Raw genomic sequence first — 24434 nt, forward strand, 5'->3', positions numbered from 1 at the left:
TTAAGTAAAAAATAAAAGGCATCCAAATTGGAAAGGAAGAAGTAAAATTACCTCTTTGTAGATAATATGATCTTATGTGTTTAACCCTAAAGATTCCAAAATTTAGGTCTAATTCCAAATTATTAGGTCTAACAAAACTGTTAGAACTAATAAACGAATTCAGCAAATTAGCAGGATACAAAACACACAAAAGTCAGTTGCATTTCTGTATACTAACAGTGAACAATCTGTAAAGGAAATATGAAAACAATCCTATTTACAGTAGCAACAAAAAGAATGAAATCCTTAGGAATTTACTTAGCCAAGTGAAAGACTTGTACAGTGAAAACTATAAAAACATTACTGAAAGAAATTAAAGGTATAAATAAATGGAAAGACATTCTGTGTCTATGGATTGGGATAATATTGTTAAGATATCAATAGCACCCAATCTGGTCTGCATATTCAGTGCAATCCCTATCAAAATCCCAATGACTTTTTTTTTTTTTAGAAATAGAAAATTCATATAGATGGGGCGCCTGGGTGGCTTGGTCGTTAAGCGTCTACCTTAGGCTCAGGTCATAATCCCAGGGTCCTGGGATCGAGCCCTGTGTCAGGCTCCCTGCTCCACGGGAAGCCTGCTTCTCCCTCTCCCACTCCCCCTGCTTGTGTTCCCTCTCTCACAGTGTCTCTCTCTGTCAAATAAATAAATAAAATCTTTAAAAAAAAAACCCTAAAAAAAATAAAAATAAAAATTCATATAGAATCTCAAGGAAGAGCTAAAACAGTTTTGAAAAAAAAAAGAGGATTCACACCCTCTTATTTCAAAACTTACTGTAAAGCTGTGGAAATAAAACCAGTGTACTACCTGCATGAAGACAGTCATAAAGACCAATGAAATAGAATGGAGAGCCTAGAAATAAACCCTTAACATATATGGCCAAATGATTTTTGACATGGGTGCCAAGATGGGGAAAAGACAGTCTTTTCAACAGATGGTGCTGAGAGAACTGGATATCTACAAGCAAAAGAATGAGGTTGGACTCTTACCTAACGCCATATATAAAAATTAAGTCAAAACGGATCAAAGACCTAAATGTAAAAGCTAAAACTATAAAATTCCTAGAAGAAAACATAGGGCAAAAGCATCATGACATTGGATTTGGAAGTGATTTCTTGGATATGACCTCAAAGCCACAGGTTTTGTTTGTTGTTACAGAAATAGAACAAATTGGACTTCATGAAAATTAAAAAGCTTTACAAATCACAAAACAAAGTAAAAAGAATAAATAGAATAAAAAGATAACCCACCAAATGGAAGAAAATATTTGTAAATCATATATCTGATAAAGGATTAATATCCAGAATATATATATAAAGTTTTTAGGACTCAACTGAGAAAACAGTCCTATTCAAAAATGGACAAAGGACTCAAATAGACTTTCAAGTCTTTTAGAATATTTCTCCAAAGAAGATATACAAGTGGTCAGTAAGCACATGAAAGGATGTTCAGAATTACTAATCATTAGGGAAATGCACATCAAAACCACAATGAGATAACACCTCACACCCATTGGGATGGCTGTTATTAATCAAAACAAAACAGAAAATAAGTGTTGGCAAGGATATAGAGAAACTGGAACCAGTGATCACTGTTGGTGGGAATGTAAAATGAGGAGAGCAGCTGTTGGAAAACAGTATGGCTGTTCCTCAAAAAGTTAAAAATAGAATTGCCATGTGATTCCACAATTACACTTTTTACTATGGACAATGTTTGTTTTGCTCCCAAAATTCATATGTTGAAGTCCTAATCCCCAGTGTGGAGAGTATGGAGGTGGTGGGGGTTTGGGAATAATTAGATCATGAAGGCAGAGCCCTTATGGATGGGATTAGTGCCCTTTTCAGAAGAGACACAAGAAAGATAATCTCTGTCCATGATGTGGGGATACAGCAAGAAGGTGTCTATCTGCAAACTAGAAAGAGGGCTCTCATCAGGCACTGAATTAGCCAGCACCTTCATCTCGGACTTCCCAGTCTCCAGAATGGTTTGAAGTGAGTTCTGTTGTTTAATTCACCAAATCTATAGTATTTGTTATAGCAGCCTGACCTAATAAGATATTCATACCACGAAGTGAGGTGCTGCTGTACCAAACATCTAAAAATGTGGAAGCAGCTTTGGAACTGGGTAACGGGTAGAGACTAGAAGAGTGTTGAGTTGCAAGCTAAGAAAAGCCTACTTTGCCAGGAATGGAACTTCAGCGGCAACCCTGGGGAGGGCTTAGGAAAAAAAAAAAAAAAGCTGGAGAGAAAGCCTCCATCTTGTTAGAGAACACTTAAATAATTGTGTACATAATATTGGTAAAGATACAGATGGTAAAAGCCATTCTGATGAGGTCTCACGTGGAAATGGGGAATATGTTATTGGACAATGGAGAAGAGGCATTTATTTATAAAATGGCAAAGAATTTCGCTGAACTGTGTTTGGGGTCTAGTGTTTTGTGGACGTTAGAACTTGCAAGCAATGAAATTGTATATTTAGCTCAAGTGATTTCTAAGCGAAGTTTTGGAGGGGAGGCTTGATTCTTCCTGTTTATAGTAAAATGCAAGGAGAAAGAAAGGAACTGAAGAATGAATTGTTTTTCTTTGTTTTATTGAAGTATAGTTGACACATGATGTTACATTAGTTTCAGGTTTACAACTTAGTGATTCAGCTTCTCTATGCATTATGCTATGCTCACCTCAAGTGTAACTACCATCTGTTACCATACAACAGTATTAAAATACCCTATACTGTACCTTTTATCCCAGTGATTTATTCATTCCATAACTGGAAGCCTGTATCTACCACTCCCCTTCACCCATTTTTGCCCATCCTCCAACCTCCCCCACCCCTCTGACAACTATAAGTTTGTTCTCTCTGGATCTGTTTCTACTTCTTGTTTGTTCATTTGTTTTACTTTTTAGATTACAGATATAAGTGAAATAATACAGTATTTGTCTTTCTCTGTCTGACTTAATTCACTTAACATAATAACCTCTAGGTTCATCCACGTTGTCACAAATGACGATTTCATTTCTTTTTATGGCTGACTAATATTCCATTGTGTATCTGTACCCCATCTTTATCCATTCATGTATCAGTGGATACTTGGGCTGCTTCCAAATCTTGGCTATTGTAAAGAATGCTGTAGCAAACTATGTCTCCTCAAATTAGTCTTTCTGTATTCTTTGGGTAAATAGTAGTGGAATTACTGAATCATATGGTATTTCTATTTTTAAGTTTTTGAGGGACCATACCATTTTTCTCCATTTTCTCCATTTTCACCAATTTACATTCCCACCAAGAGTACATGAGGGTTTCCCTTTCTCCACATTTTTGCCAACAATTGTCATTTCTTGTCTTTTTTATTCTAGCCATTCTGACAGGTGTAAGGTGATACCTCATTGTGATTTTAATTTATATTTCCCTGATGATTAGTAATGTTGAGCATCTTTTCATGGGTCTGTTGGCCATCTGTATGTATTTGGAGAAATATCTATTCAGATCCTCTGCCCATTTTTTAATCAGATTGTTTGGGGTGGTTTTTTGTTTTGTGTTTGCTTGGGTTTTTTTGGCATTGAGGTATATAAGTTCTTTATATATTTTGGATATTAACCCCTATTTGGATATATTATTTGCAGATATCTCCTCCCATTCAGTAGGTTGCCTTTTTGTTTTATTGATGGTTTCCTTCACTTTGCAAAAGTTTCATTTTGATGTAGTCTTAATAATTTATTTTTGCTTTTGTTTCCCTTGCCTGAGGAGTCCTATCTAGAAAAATGTTGCTAAGGCCAATGTCCAAGACATTACTGCCTATGTTTTCTTCTAGGAGTTTTATGGTTTCAGGTCTTAACATTTAGGTCTTTAATCCATTTTTAGTTTATTTTTGTGTATGGTATAAGTGGTGTAGTCTCATTTTTTGCAAGTAGCTGTCCAACTTTCCAGCACCATTTACTGAAAATCGTGTCTTTTCTGCATTGTATATTCTTGTCTCCTTTGTCATAGATTGACTACATAAGTATGGGTTTATTTCTGGGCTCTGTATTCTGTTCTGTTGATCTATATGTCTTTTTTGTGTGTGCCAGTACCATAGTCTTTTGATTACTATAGCTTTGTAATAGATCTTGAAATCTGGGCTTGTGATACTTGCAGCTTTGTTCTTTTTCAAAGTTGCTTTGGCTATTTAGGGTCTTTAGTGGTTGCATAGAAGTTTTAGTACTATTTGTTCTAGTTCTGTGAAAAATGCTTTTGGTACTTTGATAAGGATTTCAATGAATCTGTAGATTGCTTTAAGTAGTATAGACATTTTAACAATATTAATTCTTCCAATCCATGAGCATGGGATATTTTTTCATTTGTTTGTGTCATCTTCATTGATTTCATCAGTGTTTTATAGTTTTCAGAATACAGGTCTTTCACCTCCTTGGTTAAATTTATTCCTAGGTATTTATTTTTTCTGGTGCAAGTGTAAATGGAATTGTTTTCTTTCTCTTTCTGTTACTTTGTTACTAATGAATAGAAATGCAGCCAATTTCTGTGTATTATATCCTGCAGTGTTACTGAATTCATTTATTATTTCAAAGAATTGTTAAGCAAAAAGGAACTAGAACTTAAAGATTTGGCATAGTCTCAATCTGTACGTATTGCAGAAAATGAGAAAGCATGTTTGGAAGAAGACAACAAGGGTATGGATGACCAGCTGTTTGGTAAAGGGATTAGAATGTGTGTTAACCGTGGACTTCTTCAGCGACTCCAGCAATATCACTGCCAATTTGAACTGAAGGAAATGGATACAGGTCAGAATGAAGGAAGGCTGTCAGACTTAGATTCTACAGGACAGGACGATAAACAAATCATTAGCCTTTGAACCTGCACTATTTTTCAAGGAAAGAATGTTCCAAAAGCTGATTCAGAGATCATCAGGGCTACCGTCTTGGTTCTAGTAATCCAGACTGCCTCCAGTCAAAGCCATAAAGAAGGACTGCTGGCAGGGCCCTGGTGGTGTGACCCCCCTGCCTAGCAGACCCTCAGGTTGGGTGGGGCCTCCACAGAAAGCCACAGCATTGTGGTGCTCCACCAAAACATGGGGGTGATATTGCCCCCTCAGTGGGTCTGGAAATCAGAGCATTGAGTCAAAGAGGATTATTCTTAAATCTTAAGATCTTGTGGAATTTGTCTTGCTAGGTTTTGGAATTGCTTGGGACCGTCACCTCTTCCTTCTTTCCTTTTTCTCCCTTTTGGAATGAAAATGTCTATCTTATGCCAGTCATGTATTCGTAGCTGGAGAGGAATTTTGCTTCAGGATCAATCATACCTTGAGTCTCGCCCATATCTGATTTAGATGTTTGTTGATTGATTATTTTTCTAGTATAGCTGACACAATGTTACAGTTAGTTTCAGGTGTAAGGTTTAGATGATATTTAGATGAGACTTTGGACTTTAGAAGTTAAAATTGATGCTGGAACGAGTTAACACTTTTGAGGTGGTTGGGATGGAATGAATACATTTTGCATTTAGAAGGACATAAATTTGGGTGGAGGCAGAATGCTATGGACTGAATGTTTGTATCTCTTGGCCATGTGAAGATACAGCAAGAAAGTATCCATCTGCAAACCACGAAACAGGCTCTCAGCAGGAACCAGATTGGTTGTTGGCACCTTGATCTTAGACCTTCCAGCCTCCAGAACTGTCAGAAATAAATTTATGTTGTTTAAGCCACCCAGTCTATGGTAATATAGGTATGTACACAAAAGATTTGAAAGGGCTTCCGAGAGATATTTGTACACTTATGTTCATAGCATCATTATTCACAATAGCTCAGAGTTCAGAGCAACCCAAGTGTCTGTTGATGGATGAAGGATGAATGGATAAACAAAATTTGGTATTTGGCATATACGTGCAATGGAGTATTATTCAGTTTTAGAAAGAAAAGAAATTCTGATACATGCAACAATATGGATGAACCTTAAGGATGTTCTGTTAAGTGAAATAAGCTAGTCACAAAAAGACAAATAATCTATGATTCTATTTATATAAGGTACCTAGAGTAGTCATTCATAAAGGCAGAAAGTAGAATGGTGGTTACCAGGGGCTGGTGAGAGGAGGGAATGGAGTGTTATTGTTTAATGGGTGTGAGTTTCAGGTGTCTTGTTGTTTTTGCCACGAAAAGTGTTTCCATATGGTCCGGGGCTTGGGCGAGGGCTCCAGGTGGCTGTAGGGAGAGGCTCAGGCAGAACCCCAGACACCAGAGGTGGCAAGAAGGGCCCTTCAAAGGCTGCTAGGCTCTGCAGGCTTTTAGTCTTACACGAGCCTTTTGAAGAGATCCTCACCCAGCCTTGTGGCTGGCTGGCCTGTGGAGGTGAGTTAAGTGGTCGCCATCTTCTTGACAAGTGTCACCTCCCTATCTAGGAAGCGGTTCTCCAAGAAGTGGAGGTCTGCATGAGCAGAAGCCGGGGCTTGCAGATGCCAAAGGGCGTGGTTCAGGTTTTTCTCCAGGGGCATGGTGTTTTCTGTGGTATCCAGGACTTTGCCCCACTCATCTTGGGGTAGCTTCTGCACCTCCTGGAAGAGGGCACTGGTTCTGCATCTTCAAGAGATGCTTGGTGCCCACTTGTGGAAGAAGTGGCCCACTCCCTGCTGAGCCACATCATAGCGGTTGAAATAGAAGCTGAGGAGAGAGGTAGGTATAGGAGGCCTGCAGGTGAATGTTGACCAGGAGATTGACAGCGGAATAATTCTTATGAATCACAGACCCTCAGTGGAATAATTCTGACCAATCTAGGCACTCATTGATGGCAGTAAAGAGCTAAGATCGAAATAATGGTGTTGGCTGGTCCCCTAGGTGGAGGATGGCTGAGAGACGATTCCAAAGATTGCAACTAGAAAGGTGGTCGGAGGCTGTTCTGTCCACACGCTGTTGGAGCAAGAGACAGATCCCCGCCACCCTGGGCACATTGCCTGAGTTTCAGTTTTGAAGGTTATAAAGAGTTCTGGAGAGCGATGGTGGTGATGGTTCACAATAATATGAATGTATTTAATAAGCTGTGCACTTAAAAATTGTTAAGATGGAAAATTTATGTTATGTGTGTTTTACCACAATAAAAATCTCTCTAGTGTTCATAAAACACATAATATAGACCTATCTAACCTCTGGTTGATGATGTTTTGATACTTTTAATATGTTTGGGTTTTCCTTAAGTTGGAGGATTTTATAAATCATTAATAAATGTAGAGATTATACTCCCATAATCGTGAGAACCCTATTGATTATTAGAGCAAGCTCTGGAATATATTCATTTACAGTATTTTTAAAGTTCCTTAGTACCAGTACCAACAAATGCCCTTACCAAAGCAGTTTTGAAATTTTGCCTAATTATAGTAGGATTTACTTTTAAGTTACTTTAATTTTAATTTTCATTTTCTGGAAAAAATGAAAACCTATTACATTAATTATTTTAATTTTTATTTATTTTTCCCCCAATTTATTTATTTATTTATTTATTTATTTATTTATTTATTTTAAAGATTTTATTTATTTCTTTGACAGAGAGAGACACAGCGAGAGAGGGAACACAAGCAGGAGGAGTGGGAGAGGGAGAAGCAGGCTTCCCGCAGAGCAGGGAGCCCGACGCGGGGCTCGATCCCAGGACCCCGGGATCATGACCTGAGCCAAAGGCAGACGCTAACGACTGAGCCACCCAGGCGCCCCTAATTTTTATTTATTTATTTATTTATTTAATTTTGTTTGTATCTTCCTCTCTGTTTTCCTTTTATTTTTAATTTTTTTAAAGATTTTATTTTTAAGAACTCTCTACACCTAACATGGGGCTCAAACTCACAAACCTGAGATCCAAAGTTGCACGCTCCACTGACTGAGCCAGCCAGCTGCCCCTGTTTTCCTTTTAATAGACACACTTAGGTCACCATAAGAACAGATGTGAGTGCCAATACATCTCCTGGTTTACCTTTAATTTTTTGGTGTTTTGTGTTATGTTCTAAATTTAGATATCCAAAGAGAAGAAGAAAAAGTGAAACGGTCAGTGAAAGATGCTGCCAAGAAGGGTCAGAAGGACGTCTGTGTGGTTCTAGCCAAGGAGATGATCAGGTCAAGGAAGGCTGTGAGCAAGCTCTATGCTTCCAAAGCTCACATGAACTCTGTGCTCATGGGGATGAAGAACCAGCTGGGTAAGAGAGCAGTTACCTTATAGCTTCCTCATTAATGCTGATGCTCTTGCTCTTGTTAACCAGTACTGGCTGGTTTCCTCGAGTAGGAAAAACAGTCTCAGCTCTGGTTTTTATTCTTTATATTGTCTTCGTTGGGGTGTTACATAAATGCAAAATATAATTATCACTATCATTTTAGGATTCATTTTCTTTTGCCAGAGTTGTTATAATAATGGCAAAATATGCATATTAATCTCCTTTACTTAGAATATTTTCCCTCATGTGAACAGTGTTGTAAAGTGACCTGAGCGTTGAATCATGTGAGTTAAGAAGTGCATTAGAGGAGGAGGAAGAATGTTCACCCCATCTGGGTACAGACCACCCTAGGCAGAATTTTAAAATAGTCCACGTTTGTCTTTGGCTTTCACACCACCTCCTTTTCTGCCTTGTCTCTAGCTGCCTACCTAATGCTTCCTTACATCTTAGGAATCTATAGACTATGTAATGGGTATTGAGTCAGTCTTCAGGTCAGTGGCAGCTTGAGTCATAGGTTAAATTTTACAACCAGTTGGTTTCTGGTTTTAAATTAAGAAGTCCTAACTCAGAAGTATCATTCCTTGAGAATGGCAGCAAGTGACTGTCAGATATTTAGACTTGAGTACTGACTCAGGAATTACAGTGAAATTTTTCACTAAGGAATGTTTTCAGCTCTCTGTCAGATACGACACTGATGATATATCACACTCAAAAGCTAGGAGGCTTGACTATTTCAGTTTAGAGGCTGGTGCCAAATGAGTACCTAATCCATTATTTGGTTGTGTTTGGCTCTGAAGGTATTCCTTTGTGTTCAATGTTAACATTTAGATGTAGTTGTTAAAAATGCCTAGTAATGAATATATCATCAGTTTCTTTCTCCAGATACTGAAGATACTAATAATGGATTGGGAAGGACCAAAAAAAAAAAAACCCCAACCATACCACATCATCTTAACTTTTAAAATCTGTTATTTCAGTCCTAAGTAATTACACACACACACACATATATATATACACATTCTTTAAATACTGGCTATGTAATCTAGATATGTGCCTTTCAAGAAGCCAGAGTACCATAGAGTACCGGGAAGAAATAATCTAATCTTAACCTGTCAGTTTGGAAGCTTAAGTATCCTCTTGCCTTTCACAGCCAGCAAGGAGGGTTTTATATTTACTTCTTATTCTTTCTGCAACATGCTGTAAGGGTAAGATACATGTTCAGTTGACCGTGAACTTACTTTAAAATTTTTCAGGGGACGCCTGGGTGGCTCAGTCGTTAAGCATCTGCCTTTGGCTCAGGTCATGATCCCAGCATCCTGGGATCGAGCCCCGCATCGGGCTCCCTGCTCTGCAGGAAGCCTGCTTCTCCCTCTCCCACTCCCCCTGCTTGTGTTCCCTCTCTCGCTGTGTCTCTGTCAAATAAATAAAATCTTTAAAAAAAATTTTTTTTTTCAATATTTAACTGAATCAACATTAGAAAACATCTAGCTTACTCTGCTCCCCCACTTCTCCCATGAATAAAGCACTGTATTGCGCAGCCTCTTTCGTTTCCCCAGTTGCAAAGATAAAAGTACACCGGATAATATAGTAGATGCTTGGGTACCTGTCACCCAGAATCAATAAAATTTGACATCTTATTATATTTGCTTCAGTTTTATGTTATAGAAGAAGCCGGATTACTAAAGTTGAAGCTCCTTTAATATGCCTTCCCCAGTTCCAGTCCCTTCTCTCACCCTCCCCATGGGTAACCGCTGTCATGAATCTTAAAACGTGTAGAAATGTTATTATACTATATATACTATTCTGCATTGTTTTTTTCCATTTATCATTGTGTTTTTGAAGTATACCGATAATGATACATTTTTAAACTACTGGATGGGATGTATCACATTTTTTTCCTTCTCCCATTAATGGACATTTAGGTTGTTTTTAATTTTTTGCTATTACAGTGCTGCTGTGAATGTCTTTTCACTTTCTCACATGCATTAAGGTTTCTTTAGGACAGTTATATACTCGGAAGTGGAATTGTTGGGTTAAAAATAACTGTTTAGGGCGCCTGGGTGGCTCAGTTGGTTAAGCGACTGCCTTCGGCTCAGGTCATGATCCTGGAGTCCCCGGATCGAGTCCCACATCGGACTCCCTGCTCAGCGGGGAGTCTGCTTCTCCCTCTGACCCTGCTCTCTCTCTCTCTCTCTCTCTCTCTCTCTCTCTCTCTCTCTCTCTCTCAAGTAAATAAATAAAATCTTTAAAAAAAAAATAAATAACTGTTTAAATTTTGGTAGAATTGCAAAATTGCTATCCAAAGACACTTTACTAATTTACATTCCCACCAGCTGTGGATGAGAGTTCTTTTTTCCATACCTTTTCACCAACCTTTGTCAGACTTTGTAATTTTTGAGAAATGTTACCTTGTTAATAGCAGATAACATTTCTCAGAGAACTAGTGTACTTGATCAGGGTCTTCTGTTCACCTTTTCTTTCTGCGTACTGATTCCTAAAAACCTTTTTAAACAGTTACAGCTCACAAGTAATATGCCTGAAAAATCTCTTCTTCTGTAGCATGTTCTTTCAGTAGTAAATGTAATGAAAGCTCTGTATGTACTGTTGAGAAGTCAGAAGCTTGTTATCCTTTATCCACCCATAATAATATATCTTACCATTGGTTTCAAATATATATTGTTGTGGTTTTATCACACCCGAAAAGTAAAATATCTTCTGTTTGGTCTTTAAATGTCAAAGTGCTCCAAAGCTCCGTTCTAGATCCCCTGCTGTTTTCCATGTTCTCTGTCCCCCAGGTGACCTCACCTAACCTTGTTCCTCCAAATGTTGCTTTCCACATTTTTATCCACAAGCCCAACTTTGTCGCCTAGTGTATGGGTGGCATCTCCACTTCTGTCTTAGTGGGCATGTCACAGTTGCTGTGCCTGCACGGAAATCTTGGCTGGTCGTAGCTCAGCAGTACCCACACCTCCTCCCTGCCTTTTCCGCTGGGAACCCAAGACCTCGCACGCTTTCGTCTGTGAGTGATCCCACATGGATCCCCAGAGACGGGGCTTCTGTCCCTTCTCTTCCCTGCTCTCCTAGTTCTTGGGTGTGTTCATGTGATCACTTCCTTGTCATTTTGTTTTCTGTTTCTTTCTGGAAGCAAAAGATTTTAGTTGTCAGATTTCCCAGACTGATCCTTAAATTTTCTTAACCTTTCCTGTTTTCCATTTTGAAAATTGTAATAGCACCTTCCTCATAGGGGAGGTGTGAGGCTTGTTCAGCGCCTGGCACGTGGTGAGTGCTGTATATGTGGGTTCAGAATATCACTGCCATTGATTTTGTCACTGTGTTTTCCTTACTGAGAAATTTCCTCCACTTTATTTTCCATTTCTTTTCTTGAATTCTTTATTTTGGCTGTCTTAATTTTATTTACAGAAAAGCGTTCTCTGATCTTTTTTTTTTTAAGATTTTATTTATTTGACAGAGACACAGCGAGAGAGGGAACACAAGCAGGGGAGTGGGGGAGGGAGAAGCAGGCTTCCCGCGGAGCAGGGAGCCCGATGCGGGGCTCGATCCTAGGACCCGGGAATCACGACCTGAGCCGAAGGCAGACACTTAACGACTGAGCCACCGAGGCGCCCCTCTCTGATCTTTTTTTTTTTAATCATCCTGTTCTTATTTCATGAACACAATTTTTTCCTCATATCGACAGTCTTCTTTCTGAAATGTTCTAGTGTTCCTTGAACTGTTTCTCAGAGCTCCTTCTCTCCACCTCTTTCTTCCCTCTGTCTCCTCTTTTTTTAAGGAAGAAAGGGAGAGGGAGAAGAGAGTGGGGAGGCTGGATTAAGTGTAGGCTGTGTCAGGACCTTCCCCAGTCTTCTCAGGCAAATAGACTAAGCTACAAAGAGTGAAATGATAATGCATTTAATAAATGCATTTTTTTTTAGCCCCTGTTATATGCCGGATATATTGCTGGGCACAGGGGATGAAATAATCAACAGTACAGGCACAGTCATTGCCCTCTAGAGTATGGGGTGGAAAGCAAATAATCAGATAAATTTAACAAAAATAAGAATACCTAATAAATAATTAAGAAGCGGATGTCCTGCAAATTTGCGATAAGCACCAGGGGACTGTTCATGTGATCAAGGGAACTGCAGTCAGCGATGGCTCCTTTCAGGGACTGATGGTACCTGATGGAGGACGTGGGTGGTGGGGGGATGGGGGCGGGGACGACCAGACTGCCAGAAAGCCCTGGGGCCAAAAAGAACTGTGCACTTAAAGCACTGAAGGAAGTTCTGGGCGGTCGGGGTGCCGGAGAGCAAGGGGGAGGGATGGCCAGAGAGGCTGAGCAGGAAGGTGAAGAAGACGGCTTTTACAGCTGTTAGCAGAGCAAGGGTTTTCAGAGACAAGTTCCGGTTGAGACAGGCGGTAGTGATGGCGCAGATAATATACAAGGGGAGTTCAGAGGAAAAGTATTTTGGGGAGAATTGGAGTTCTCTCAGTTGATTGGTTAGGGTGTACAAAGGCACAGGTGAAATATTTCAGGCTGTGTTCAGCAAACAGCACTTGATTCCGTTTGACAAGAGCACATTAAGGGGGGCAGTGGGAGGTAAAGCTCCAAAGGTAATTTGGAGTCAGTTTGGTAAGTTAAACTGAGGAGCTGTCATTCATCTTGTAGGCAGTGGAGCGCCGCGGGCCCCCTGCGAGCCCAGCCTGCAGTGTGCGAGGGCCTGGCACGGTGGGCTGGTGGGCAGGGGGACCCGAGCCCCCACGGCAGGCAGGGTGTGAGTAGCTCAGTCCGACGGGATGCAGTGGGAGAGGACGCTGGGAAGACCCAGTCTGGATACAGACTAAATGGATGTAGTGAAGATATAAATAAGCTGGAAATGCTCTAAGCCCTTGAGCCTGAAGAATGCAGGGCCATTAAAAGACACTGGAAACCCAGGCGAAGGAAGAGGCTTTGAAGAGAGAACGGAGATTCTGTTTGGGGCTGACCAGATTGACTCCAGCAGGATCGCCCTGCTTCCCTAGCACCCAAGCACAATGCCTGTAGGAGGAACCCCCAGGGAGGGTTGTTGAAAGGGTCTATAGTAGGATGTTCCTGTTGGCAAATTAATAAATACAGCGGAGAAGGTAACTGAAGGTGGCATCAAGGACAGGGCAGGAGGGAGAAGTCTACATTTTGGAATAGAAAAGAAATTCGGAATACTGTACTGAGAGTTCCTGCGACATTAGGGTCTTGCCCTCGATGTCCGCCCCCCCTTCCACCCCCAGCCTGCTGCTGCTTGGAAAAGCCACCATTTGATGAAGTCATTTTCCTTAAGATGTTTCTTCAGTTAAAATGCAGATGTCCTTGGAAGGGTAATATGTTAAACCTCGTCAGCTATTAATACATTGTCATGGTTAGATGCTTTCCAAGTGATCGCTTTCTGACAGCAGCTTCTTGCAGAATAAGACAGATGATGAATATGCTTTAATTGGGGGGAGTAAATTAAGAGAGAGGTTCAAAGGTGGGGCAGGAAATAGAATTGCCGTGCGATCCAGAAATTCCATCTCTAAAAGAATCGAAAGCCAGGGACTCAAACAGATATTTGTACATCCACGTTCATTGTCACATTACTGACAGGCAAAAGGTAAAGGTAACCCAAGTGTCCATTGAAGGATGAATGGATAAACAAAATGTAGTGTGTACACACAATGGAATATTATTCAGCCTTAACTTAAAAAGGAAGGAAATGGCTGACACGTTGTTACAATGTGGATGAACCCTGAAGGCATTATACTAAGTGTAATAGGCCTGTCACGAAAGGACAGGTAGCAACTCTATGATGTCACTTGCATAGGGTACTTAGAACAGTCAGATCCGTAGAGACAGAGAGTACAGTGGTGGTTGCCCGGAGTTGGAAGGAGGGGAAATGGGACATTGAGCGTTTAATGGAGATAGAATTTCAGTTTGGGAAGATGAAAAAAGTTCTAGAGACGGTGGTGACGATTGCACAACGGTGTGAATGTGACACTTAAAAATGGTTAAAACAGTAAATTTTATGTTATGCATATTTTGTCACAGTAAAAATAAAGGTGGGCCAGGCCTGGATGCTGAGCCATTGTGGAGTCCTGGAGGCAGGGACTGAAAGGGAGCTCTGAGCCCGTGGGTAGTTGGGCAGAGTGGCCAGAGGAGCAAGAAAGGCAATGAAGAGAGGGTCAGGCTAGGGCGGCCCCTCTGCCTAGGGACCTGTTCCGATCTCCTTCTGCGGCCTCTTTGTTTGTTTCCTTGCTTTGATTGGAGCACTTGCAAGTGAGTTTGCAAAGTATGGATCTTTGAGGTGAAACATAGCGTTTGTGAAATTTAAACTGATGTTGAATCAGAAATTTTTAAAAGTTACGCAGGCTTACTGTAAAAAAAAATACTGCGTAAATATATAAAATAAAAAGTGTTCACCAATTCCCTTGTTTTGGCCTCAGCTCTCTCCACCAGTAAGTACTGTTACAGCGCCATCTGGAGTGTCGGGCAGTTTGCTTTGTTTTCTAATAGTGTGTCATTTTATATATAAATGACATGTATATATAATGACATACTGTTCTTACATACATAAACATATAATTACACGTATTACATACAATGGGCAGTACAGTAATAGATATGCATACATACATATTTCTTACGCAGGTCTCCCAAGTCCAAGCCCATAAATAAACACATAGGGACAGACTTTTCCCTTTATTTGGCATTTAATGTTTAATGTGATCCAGCATATACAAGATAAAAATTCAGTTTCTGTAAGATTTGCTGAACAATAATAATCTTCTAGGGGCACCTGGGTGGCTCAGTTGGTTAAGCGACTGCCTTCAGCTTAGGTCATGATCCTGGAGTCCCGGGATCGAGTCCCACATCGGGCTCCCTGCTCGGCGGGGAGTCTGCTTCTCCCTCTGACCCTCTTCCCTCTTGTACTCTCTATCTCTCATTCTCTCTCTCTCTCAAATAAATAAATAAAATCTTTAAAAAAATAATCTTCTAAAATATGTATCTGTGTTATGTATTGTCCATGTGTTTATTCAGTGGTTTTAAATGTTTTCCTTCAAAACTTCCACAAATTCAAAATCTGTAGAGCAAATTGTCTTTTTCAGATGAAATATTTTTCCTTTGCACAAACAAAATACAGTAATATAAATTTTTAAAAGGGTAAAAACATACCTCCCTAACAAATTGATTGCTTCTGTTTGTTTCCTTTTTAATTTTAGTTATTGTTGATATGAATACTTCTTTTACTGAGCTGTGAGTGTACAAGAACATATAATTGACATTAAGTGAATGACACGACATAGTTGTCCTAGAATTTTCAAGGTCCTGTCTGTAGCAAGCTGGATCATCAGAAAGCCACATTTTCATCCCTCTTACCTTTGCTTCTCACAGAAATGCCTTTCCTGAGCTATATGTACATAGTATTCCTTTGCTTGTTTTTTTGATGGAAAAGAGACAGCTATATGAAGACTATTTCTATAACTTCTATACAATTACTGGTATAGTCAGTAAAGATTGGGGTATGAAATTTCTGTTAGAACCCAGTGCTGGAAAAAAATGATCTTTCCCAGTGAAACAGTATGCTTCTACCAGCCTCCTTACCAAGGCTCAGAACACAGTTAGCCTTTGTGCCCCAGCTGTTGAGATGCTAAAGCTAAATTTATTTTCAGTTGCAGTGGCTCTGCCAGCCTAAGTCAGTGATCCCCAGCAGAGGGCAGTTTTGCCCTTCAGGGGACATTTGACAGTGTCTGGAGACATTTTGGGTTGTCACAATTGGAGGATGGGGGAAAGGCTACTTGCATGTGGTGGGTAGAAGCCAGGGATGCTGCTAAACACTTAGAATGCATAAAACAGTCACCTACTGCAGAGTTATCCAGCCCAAACCATTCAGCAGTGCCACTGTTGAGAAACTTAGGCCTACATTTGTGGAGTTAACTCACCCTTGTTAGCTTTTCTATTTATTTTTTTTTAGGATTTATTTATTAGAGAGAAACAGAGATAGCAACAGGGATAGTGAGAGAGAGCACAAGCAGGGAGGAGAGGGGGGAGGCTTCCCGTTGAGCAGGGAGCCCGATGGATGCAGGGCTCAATCCTAGGACCCGGGACCATGACCTGAGCCAAAGGTAGACGCTTAACCGACTGAGCCATCCAGGAGTCCCGCTTCTCTATTTATTTTATCATACCTGCTAATGCAATGTCTTTGTAATAAACCATTTCAAATTATTTTTTCAAGTGGTAGCATATAAATTATAAATAAACTGGATTTTAAATTTTTAAAAGTTTCCCAAAGGTGCATGGTGCCAATAATTTTTTTTTTTTTTTAAGATTTTATTTATTTATTTCAGAGAGAGAGAGAATGAGAGACAGAAAGCACGAGGGGGAAGGGGGTCAGAGGGAGAAGCAGACTCCCCGCCGAGCAGGGAGCCCGATGTGGGACTCGATCCCGGGACCCCAGGATCATGACCTGAGCCGAAGGCAGTCGCTCAACCAACTGAGCCACCCAGGCGCCCGCCAATAATTTTTAATGCCTGTAATTCTCTTTCATGGCCTTTGGTTGAGTTTCCCATGTTATAGAATGTGTACTGTCTCCTTTTCCTTTTAATTTTTATCTTTTTGTTCTTTATTTATTATGTATCAGATGTTTCTTATAAATCATTTATCTTTTAACTCTTTTTCTGTACCCTACTATAAGGAAGAAGTATCTTACTCTCTTCAAAGATTATTTTTGAGGCTTGAATGTTTTTGTCACTTCTCTGAGCTTTCACTTGTTATTGTGAAATACTGTAAGATTCCATATTTTCTCAAAATTGTATTCATTCTGTTTGTGATTGCCATGTTTGAATTGGCTTTTAAAAATCATGGTCCGTCCAGTTTGTGAGTGGACAGACTCACTTGCTTCCCTGGGCCCTCAATATCAAGGAGCTGCAGAATTTTGGTGTTGATGCCATTTTTTAATATTTATTTTAATTTCCTTTTCTGTTTTTTAAATTTAACTGTAATTTCCACAAGAACCTATGATACGTAGAGTTTTGTGCTTTTGTTGCTTTTATCACTGGTGTCAAATTCTTTTCAGAATATCTACATTAGTTTTTGCATTGCTGATTATGAAGTGAAGCCTGTATTTAGCTACTTTTGTTTCCGTCTTTGGTTATTGTAGTAGTATTCATAGCAGAACTTGTATTTTTTGTGTATATCTTTTTTAGCAGGCAGGCATGGGAATATATTATTGCTTTATTTTTATATATTCTTTAATGTTTATTTGAGAGAGAGTGTGTGTGAGAGAGAGAGAGAGAGAGAGAACATGAACAGGGGCAGAGGGAGAGGGAGAAGTAGACTCCCCACTGAGCAGGGAGCCTGACGAGGGGCTTGATCCCAGGACCCTGGGATCATGACCTGAGCTGAAGGCAGATGCTTAACCAACTGAGCCACCCCAGCGCCCCCTATCTATATTGTTTTCCAAGGGTTTTTTTTTTTTTTTAAGATTTTATTTATTGGACAGAGAGAGCGAGCCAGGGAGCACAAGCAGAGGGAATGGCAGAGGGAGAGGGAGAAGTAGGCTCCCCACTGAGCAGGGAGCCCGATGTGGGGCTCAATCCCAGTACCCTGGGATCATGACCTGAGCCAAAGGCAGATGCTTAACGACTGAGTCACTCAGGTGCCCCATGAGGGTTTTTAATTAAGGTTTTTATTTTGAGATAATTGTAGATTCACATACATGCAGTTATGAGAAGTAATATACGGAGATTGTGTGTACCCTTTGCCAATTTTCCCCAATTATAGTACAATATCCCAACCAGGATATTGGCATTGATATAGTCAAGCTGAAGAATGTTTTCAGTTTCCATCTCTACAAGGATAGGATCCCTCATGTTGTCATTTTATAACCACACCTACCCATCTAATCTCTGGCATCTCCCTCCCTGCCCATCTCTGGCAACCACTGATCTGTTCTCCATTTTATAATTTTATCATTTCAGGAATGTTATATAAATGGAATCAGACAGTATATAACCTCTTGGGATTGATTTTTTTTTTCCCCACTTAGTGTAATTCTCTGGAAATTAACTCAGGGTTTGCCTGTATCAGTAGTTCATTCCTTTTTTATTGCTGAGTAGTATTCCATGGTATTCGGATGTACCACAGTTTAACCATTCACCTGTTGAAGGACTTCTGGGTTGTTTCCAGTTATCAGATATTTTGAGTAAAGCTGCTCTAAAAGTATACAGGTTTTTGCAAGAACATAAATCGTTTCTCTGAGCCAGAAGCCCAATAGAACAGTTGCTGGGTTTTATGGTTGTATATAAGGAACTGTTGTCCAGAGTGGTGGTACATTTTAAATCCCACATGCCAGTGTATGAGTGATCCCGTTTTTCTGCATCCTCCACAACATTTGGTAGTGTCACTATTTTTTATTTTGGCAGTTCTGATAGGTGTGTGGAGCTGATCGTGGTTTTAATTTGCATTTCCCTAGTGGCAGATGAGTAGGAATATTTTTTTCATGTGCTTACTTGCCAGCCATATCTCCTCTTTGGTGAAATGACACTTCTCCACTTTTTTGTATGTTAGAAATTTCCACAGTGAAATGCTAAAAGATTAATCCTTTAAATACTTCAGTGTTTTTTATGTCTATTTCTGGGTTTTAAATGCTTTTTTTGGTTTTTATGTTTATTTCTGGGTTTTAGTTTCTTTTCTGAGATCATTTGATCTGTTATTGTCACTAATATGTAGCCATTTTATGTCTGTAATTGAAAACTTGGGGAGAACTACTTTCTGTTTGTTGAAGTCCCTCCCCTTCCTTTTGCCATATGAAATTGATTTTATTTCTATAAAAAAATGTTCTGGAATTTTTATAGTCAGTACGAAAAAGGAAACACATTTCTGACTTAAATATGTCATTATATGTAGAAACACTTGAGCCTTTTGGGGCGCCTGGGTGGCTCAGTCGGTTAAGCGTCTGCCTTCGGCTCAGGTCGTGATCCCAGGGTGCTGGGACCTAGCCCCCGCATCGGGCTCCCTGCTCAGCGGGAAGCCTGCTTCTCCCTCTCCCACTCCCCCTGCTTGTGTTCCCTCTCTCGCCGTGTCTCTCTCTGTCAAATAAATAAAATCTTAAAATATATATATATATATATATATATATATAAAGAAGCACTTGAATCTTTTTTAACCACCTCAGTGTTGTTTGCTATTAAGACATGAATATGTTTAAAATTTTTTTAAAGTCATATTTGAATATTATAGTTTTCCTTGTGTCTTCTGAGTTCATTTGTTGCTTTCTTAAACAAATATTTGAGTGTCAGCTGTGTCAGGCACAATGCTAGGCACTGGGAGTAAAATCATGAGTCCACTTCAAATAAAAAAAGAAATCTTGTCCTCTCTTGGGCAAGCACTTATTACCAGAATGATAACCTTAATGAGAAGAAGATTCGATGATCCTTGCATAAGGATGACATACAAATTCATGTAGCATACCATTAAAAGAAAAGAAAATCTATCCATCAAGTCCCCACTCTAGAGAGCTATTAGCAGGGGCCTGCACTGCACATTGAGGGAGGAGCAATGTGCAGGACCCCCACAGCAGGAGGAGCCTGGAACACTGGAAGAGCAGTGGAAGGCCTCACAGTGGGCTGGGGAGAGGCTAGCAGAAAGAGCTACAACCAGAAATGCTTATTTCATGACCCCTTCTGTGTGACTTTGATCTTTCTAATTTTAGATGTCAGCTAGTTTTTATAATGCTAGCTTATTAATGTTTTCTGTATTGTTTTAACCTTTTGGAGTTTTTTTTCTTCTTTAGAGAGCACGTGCGCGTAAGCGCATGTGAGTGGGGTGGGGGGCAGAGGGGAAAGGGAGAGAGAGAATCTTAAGCAGGCTCCATGCCCCCCTGCTTAACTGAGCCACCCAGGTGCCCCATAGATTCTTTTGTTATTGTGAAATATATACATAGCTAAAAATCCTGTGTTCTGCCTCTTCACCCCTTCCTCCCCCAGCCCCTGGCAACCACTGATCTTTTTACTGCCTCCCTAGTTTTGCCTTTTCCAGAATGTCATATGGTTGGAATCATACAGTGTGTAAGCCTTTTATTTATTTATTTATTTATTTATTTATTTTTTATTAAGATTGATTTTATTTATTTGACAGAGACAGGCAGGGGGAGTGGGAGAGGGAGAAGCAGGCTTCCCGCCGAGCAGGGAGTCCGATGTGGGGCTCAATCCCAGGACCCTGGGATCATGACCTGAGCCGAAGGCAGACGCTTAACGACTGAGCCACCCAGGTGCCCTGTGTGTAAGCCTTTCAGATTGGCTTCTTTCATTTAGTAATATGCATGTAAGTTTCCTTCATTTTTTTAATGGCTTGTGAGTTCATTTCTTTTTAGTGCTGAATTTAGTGCTCCATTGTCTGTATGTACCACACTTTATCCATTATTGCTCACTTTCAAGCAACATCTTGGTTGCTTCTAAGTTTTGGCAGTTACAAAGAAAGCTTCTAATCTGCAGGTTTTTGTGTAGACATGTGTTTCAGCTCATTTGGGTAAATACCAAGGAGTACAGTTGTTGGATCATATAGTAAGAATATGTCTGGTTTTGTAAGAAATTGCCAAATTGTCTTCCAGAGTGGCTGTACTACCATTTTGCATTCCCACCAGCAATGAAGTAGAGCTCCTATATAGTTCCACATCCTCGCCAGCATTGAGTGTTGTCAGTGTTTTTGGATTTTGACAATTTTAATACATGTGTAGTGGTATTTGTTTGTTTTAATTTGCAGTTCCCTAATGACATGTTGATTATCTTTTCATGTGGGTTTTGGTGGTTGTGTTTTGGTTTGCTTTTTGTTTTTGTTTTTTGGTGAGGTATCTGTTTAGGTCTTTTGCCCATTTTTAATTGGGTTCGTTTTCTTATTGTTGAGTTTTAAGAGTTCTTTGCATACTTTGGATAACAGTCCTTAGATATGTTTTTTGCAGATATTTTCTTCCAGCTTATGGCTTATCTTCTCATTCTCTTGTAGGGGTGACTATTTTTATTATAAAATAATTTTTATCTGCCTCACCTGCTTCTTTCCTTGTGGAATATAGAAAGTACATCTTAATCTAGTTTTTTATTTTTCTCTGTATACATATCTTCTTTGAGTTTCCATTGTAGCACATACATATATTTTTGGCCTTTTAAAAATCCACTTACCCCAATCTTGATCGGTTATCAAATTAAATTTTTTGGAATTAGTTTTATTTCTAAGTTTATTTTTGCTTCCTCTTTTCCCCACTATATTGACTCTTCCCTTTCTTGTTCAACAATTGGAAATTTATACCTCTTTCAAAGTACAACTGTTTTAGTATTTTAACACTTGTCACACCATTTTTTTCTGTCTCCCATCTTTTTGTTTTTACTAATTCAGCTTAAAAAAGTTTATTGAACACATGTCACATTCAGGCACACACTCTGGTATAGACTCAGGATCGAAATTAGGATAAAACATGGGCCTGTGTAAACATCAAACATTATAGTTCAAAAAGAACTATATGGAATTAGCTTTATTTTTGCCCTTCTTCCCATCACTTACCTTTTTACAATAATCAATAGTAACTTTAATATTTTAGAACTTTTTTGTACCATTATAATGGCGTATATAATTATTTCATACAGATTCTTGGTATTTCTGCTAAAATTATAATAATGTTCATCTTTTTTAAAGATTTTATTTATTTTTTGACAGACAGCAAGAGAGGGGACACAAGCAGGGGGAGTTGGAGAGGGAGAAGCAGGCTTCCCGCAGAGCAGGGAGCCTGATGTGGGGCTCGATCCCAGGATCCCGGGATCATGACCTGAGCTGAAGGCAGACTCTCAATGACTGAGCCATCCAGGTGCCCCAATAATCTTAATAAATAGATCAATATTTGTTTTCCATTCTAATGTTAAGGGAAATGAAGTATTCTCTGCAACTACAAACTTCCTGACTCCTTTGGAAAAATCATAAAATTGTGTGTATGTTAGACAGTCATTTCCTGGTCACTCTTGTTTCCTTGCCTCTCGTCTTTAGCTGTGAAAGCTGTTGTTCGATCGCTCAGAACTTTAAGTGTCATGAAGTTCCAGAACAGATTTGGAGGGGTGCTAAATCTGTTTTGACATGTTAAAGATGTTTGTGTGGCCGGGGGGCAGGGCAGAGGGATGATCAGTTGCTATTATCGTGATTTCTTAGCATATATAGTATTGATATGATCAAACAAAAATGTTTCCTTAACAAGGAACAGTAACCACCATACTGCAACACATAGACTCACTGTGTATCTTATCCCGATTTCTCTCATTTTCCTGAGGACCAGTGACAGGTCTCTCACAGAGCAGTCGCCATCCATAAGCTGGTGTATGGGGAGCACCAATTGCGTATCCTAAAGTATTGAATTTTCCACTGTGGCCTGGCAAGGTCTAGAGCTGTTCCTCCCATGTGTGACTTGTCTTGGGTGTCACAGTCATTCCTAGCTGACTTCTTCCTTCAAGATCCAGATGCATGCCTTCAGGCCGCTTTCTAGATCAGCCGGTTTCTGTGCATGCTCAGAGAATGTGTACCTATTGTAGCCAAAGTCACATACAATTTGGAAAAATCAGTCTCTTGGTCAGCTAGCCCAGTAATGTAGTCTGCCAGTTCATAAATAGCTTTGGGAGTCCACCTATTACTGTTCTCTTTTATAAGAATACCTTATGACTGTTACTCTTTATACCAATTCTGCATCACATTGTGTTAAACAGTCCTGTTACTTTTCCCTCTCAGCGGTTTTGCGAGTGGCTGGTTCCCTGCAGAAGAGCACAGAAGTGATGAAGGCCATGCAGAGTCTTGTGAAGATCCCAGAAATCCAGGCCACCATGAGGGAACTATCCAAAGAGATGATGAAGGTGACCTGGGGCCACCCCTGCATCCCATTCCTAGCAGTCACTCCCAGCAGATGGCAGGGGGCTAGGGCCAGGGGTGGGCAGGAATGAACGGACCACTGTTGCCAGACATAAATGATTTTGAAGACAGAGGAGCAGCTCTTAACACTGGTTGAAACCGTCTGAGCTGACCAGAGCAGAGGCTGGGTCAGATTGCCAGTGTCCCAGGATCAGGGCCTAGAAAGGTCTTCTGCTGGTAGCCTTCAGACAGGGATAAGGCTCAGGAGAACACTGGTACTGAGCCCCTGCAGCTGTCCTATAGAGTCCTCCTGGTGACCCTGTGAGGGAGCTGGATTTTTACCCCATTTTACACAGGAGGAAATCGAGTCTTCAGGTTGCCAGGTAATTAACCTAAGTGACCTTGGCAGTAAGTGACAGATCTGGGGTTGGAACACACATGTCTGACCTTAACTGCCTGAGCTGTGTTAGAGGTGGTGATAGTAAGTTCCTCAGACAGGTGTGTTTCTCACTTTGGACTTGTGACCTGAGAGCCAACATTGTACACCTCAGATTCTTACATATTAGCTTATGTATAGGAATTGCCTTTCTTCTTCCTGGGGAATTTCATTTATGACCTTGAATTCTGTGTGGGGCTTTAGGGCGTGGGAGAGAGGAATGGGAGAAAATTGATGGAACAACAACATATAATGCCCAGAACCCAGGTCTTTGGAACCAGAAGTGTTTGGGCAGTAGTAGGGAGGAAATGGGGTCAGGAGTGTGTGTCCTTTAAAAGTGGTGTGTGGATCTTTTTTCCCAAGTTGTGATGACTGTCCATGTAGAACTGGATAAAAAGGTAATTCTTAGACTGACCTTAGGCCTGCTCATTCTAACTTATGTAGCCACCAGAATCTGAGGGGAAGACCTTTTTAGAATCTGGGGTCTTTTCCACAATGGTTTCTGAATGCTGAAAGGAATATAGATTGGGAGGAAGACTTGCATGTAATACATAATATTTACTGAACTCATTCCAGGATACATCCCCAAGTACAAACTGAAGCCTCTGGTAGGGGCCCAGCTCCTTGAGGGCAGGGACATGATGTTAGTCCTTCTGTTTGTTCCCAGACCCTGGCCTGTTGTGTGGCACAGAGCAGGCATTTGATGAATGGTTGCTGAGTGAATAAGTGAATAAATGAGTGAATGACTTCTACCTCCAGGATGTGGAAGGCTATTACAGTCAGGATTCCAGTAGGCTCTTTTAGCCAGTTACAGAGCATGTCCTGAACCTCCTCTACGGTAGCCTCCAACAGTAAGATGACATCCATTCATTCAGGTCAGAAGGCTCCACCTGCGTGAA

At 40.2% G+C, this 24434-nt stretch overlaps 1 protein-coding gene across 3 annotated transcripts in view; it reads left to right on the top strand.

The window, feature by feature from the left end:
- RNF103 (ring finger protein 103) overlaps positions 1-24434 on the top strand; it is a 114139-nt gene that overhangs the window by 86511 nt on the left and 3194 nt on the right. For all 3 annotated transcript variants that reach the window (XM_073897442.1, XM_025868272.2, XM_073897441.1), the window contains 2 exons: positions 8024-8203; positions 22983-23104. In XM_073897442.1, coding sequence (XP_073753543.1) covers positions 8024-8203; positions 22983-23104 — 302 coding nt within the window. The remainder of the gene's footprint in view (positions 1-8023; positions 8204-22982; positions 23105-24434) is intronic.

This window comes from Callorhinus ursinus, unplaced genomic scaffold (genome assembly GCF_003265705.2).
Source record: "Callorhinus ursinus isolate GAN/ISIS: 27379988/994484 unplaced genomic scaffold, GSC_fseal_2.0 scaffold10, whole genome shotgun sequence".
Taxonomy (NCBI): domain Eukaryota; kingdom Metazoa; phylum Chordata; class Mammalia; order Carnivora; family Otariidae; genus Callorhinus; species Callorhinus ursinus.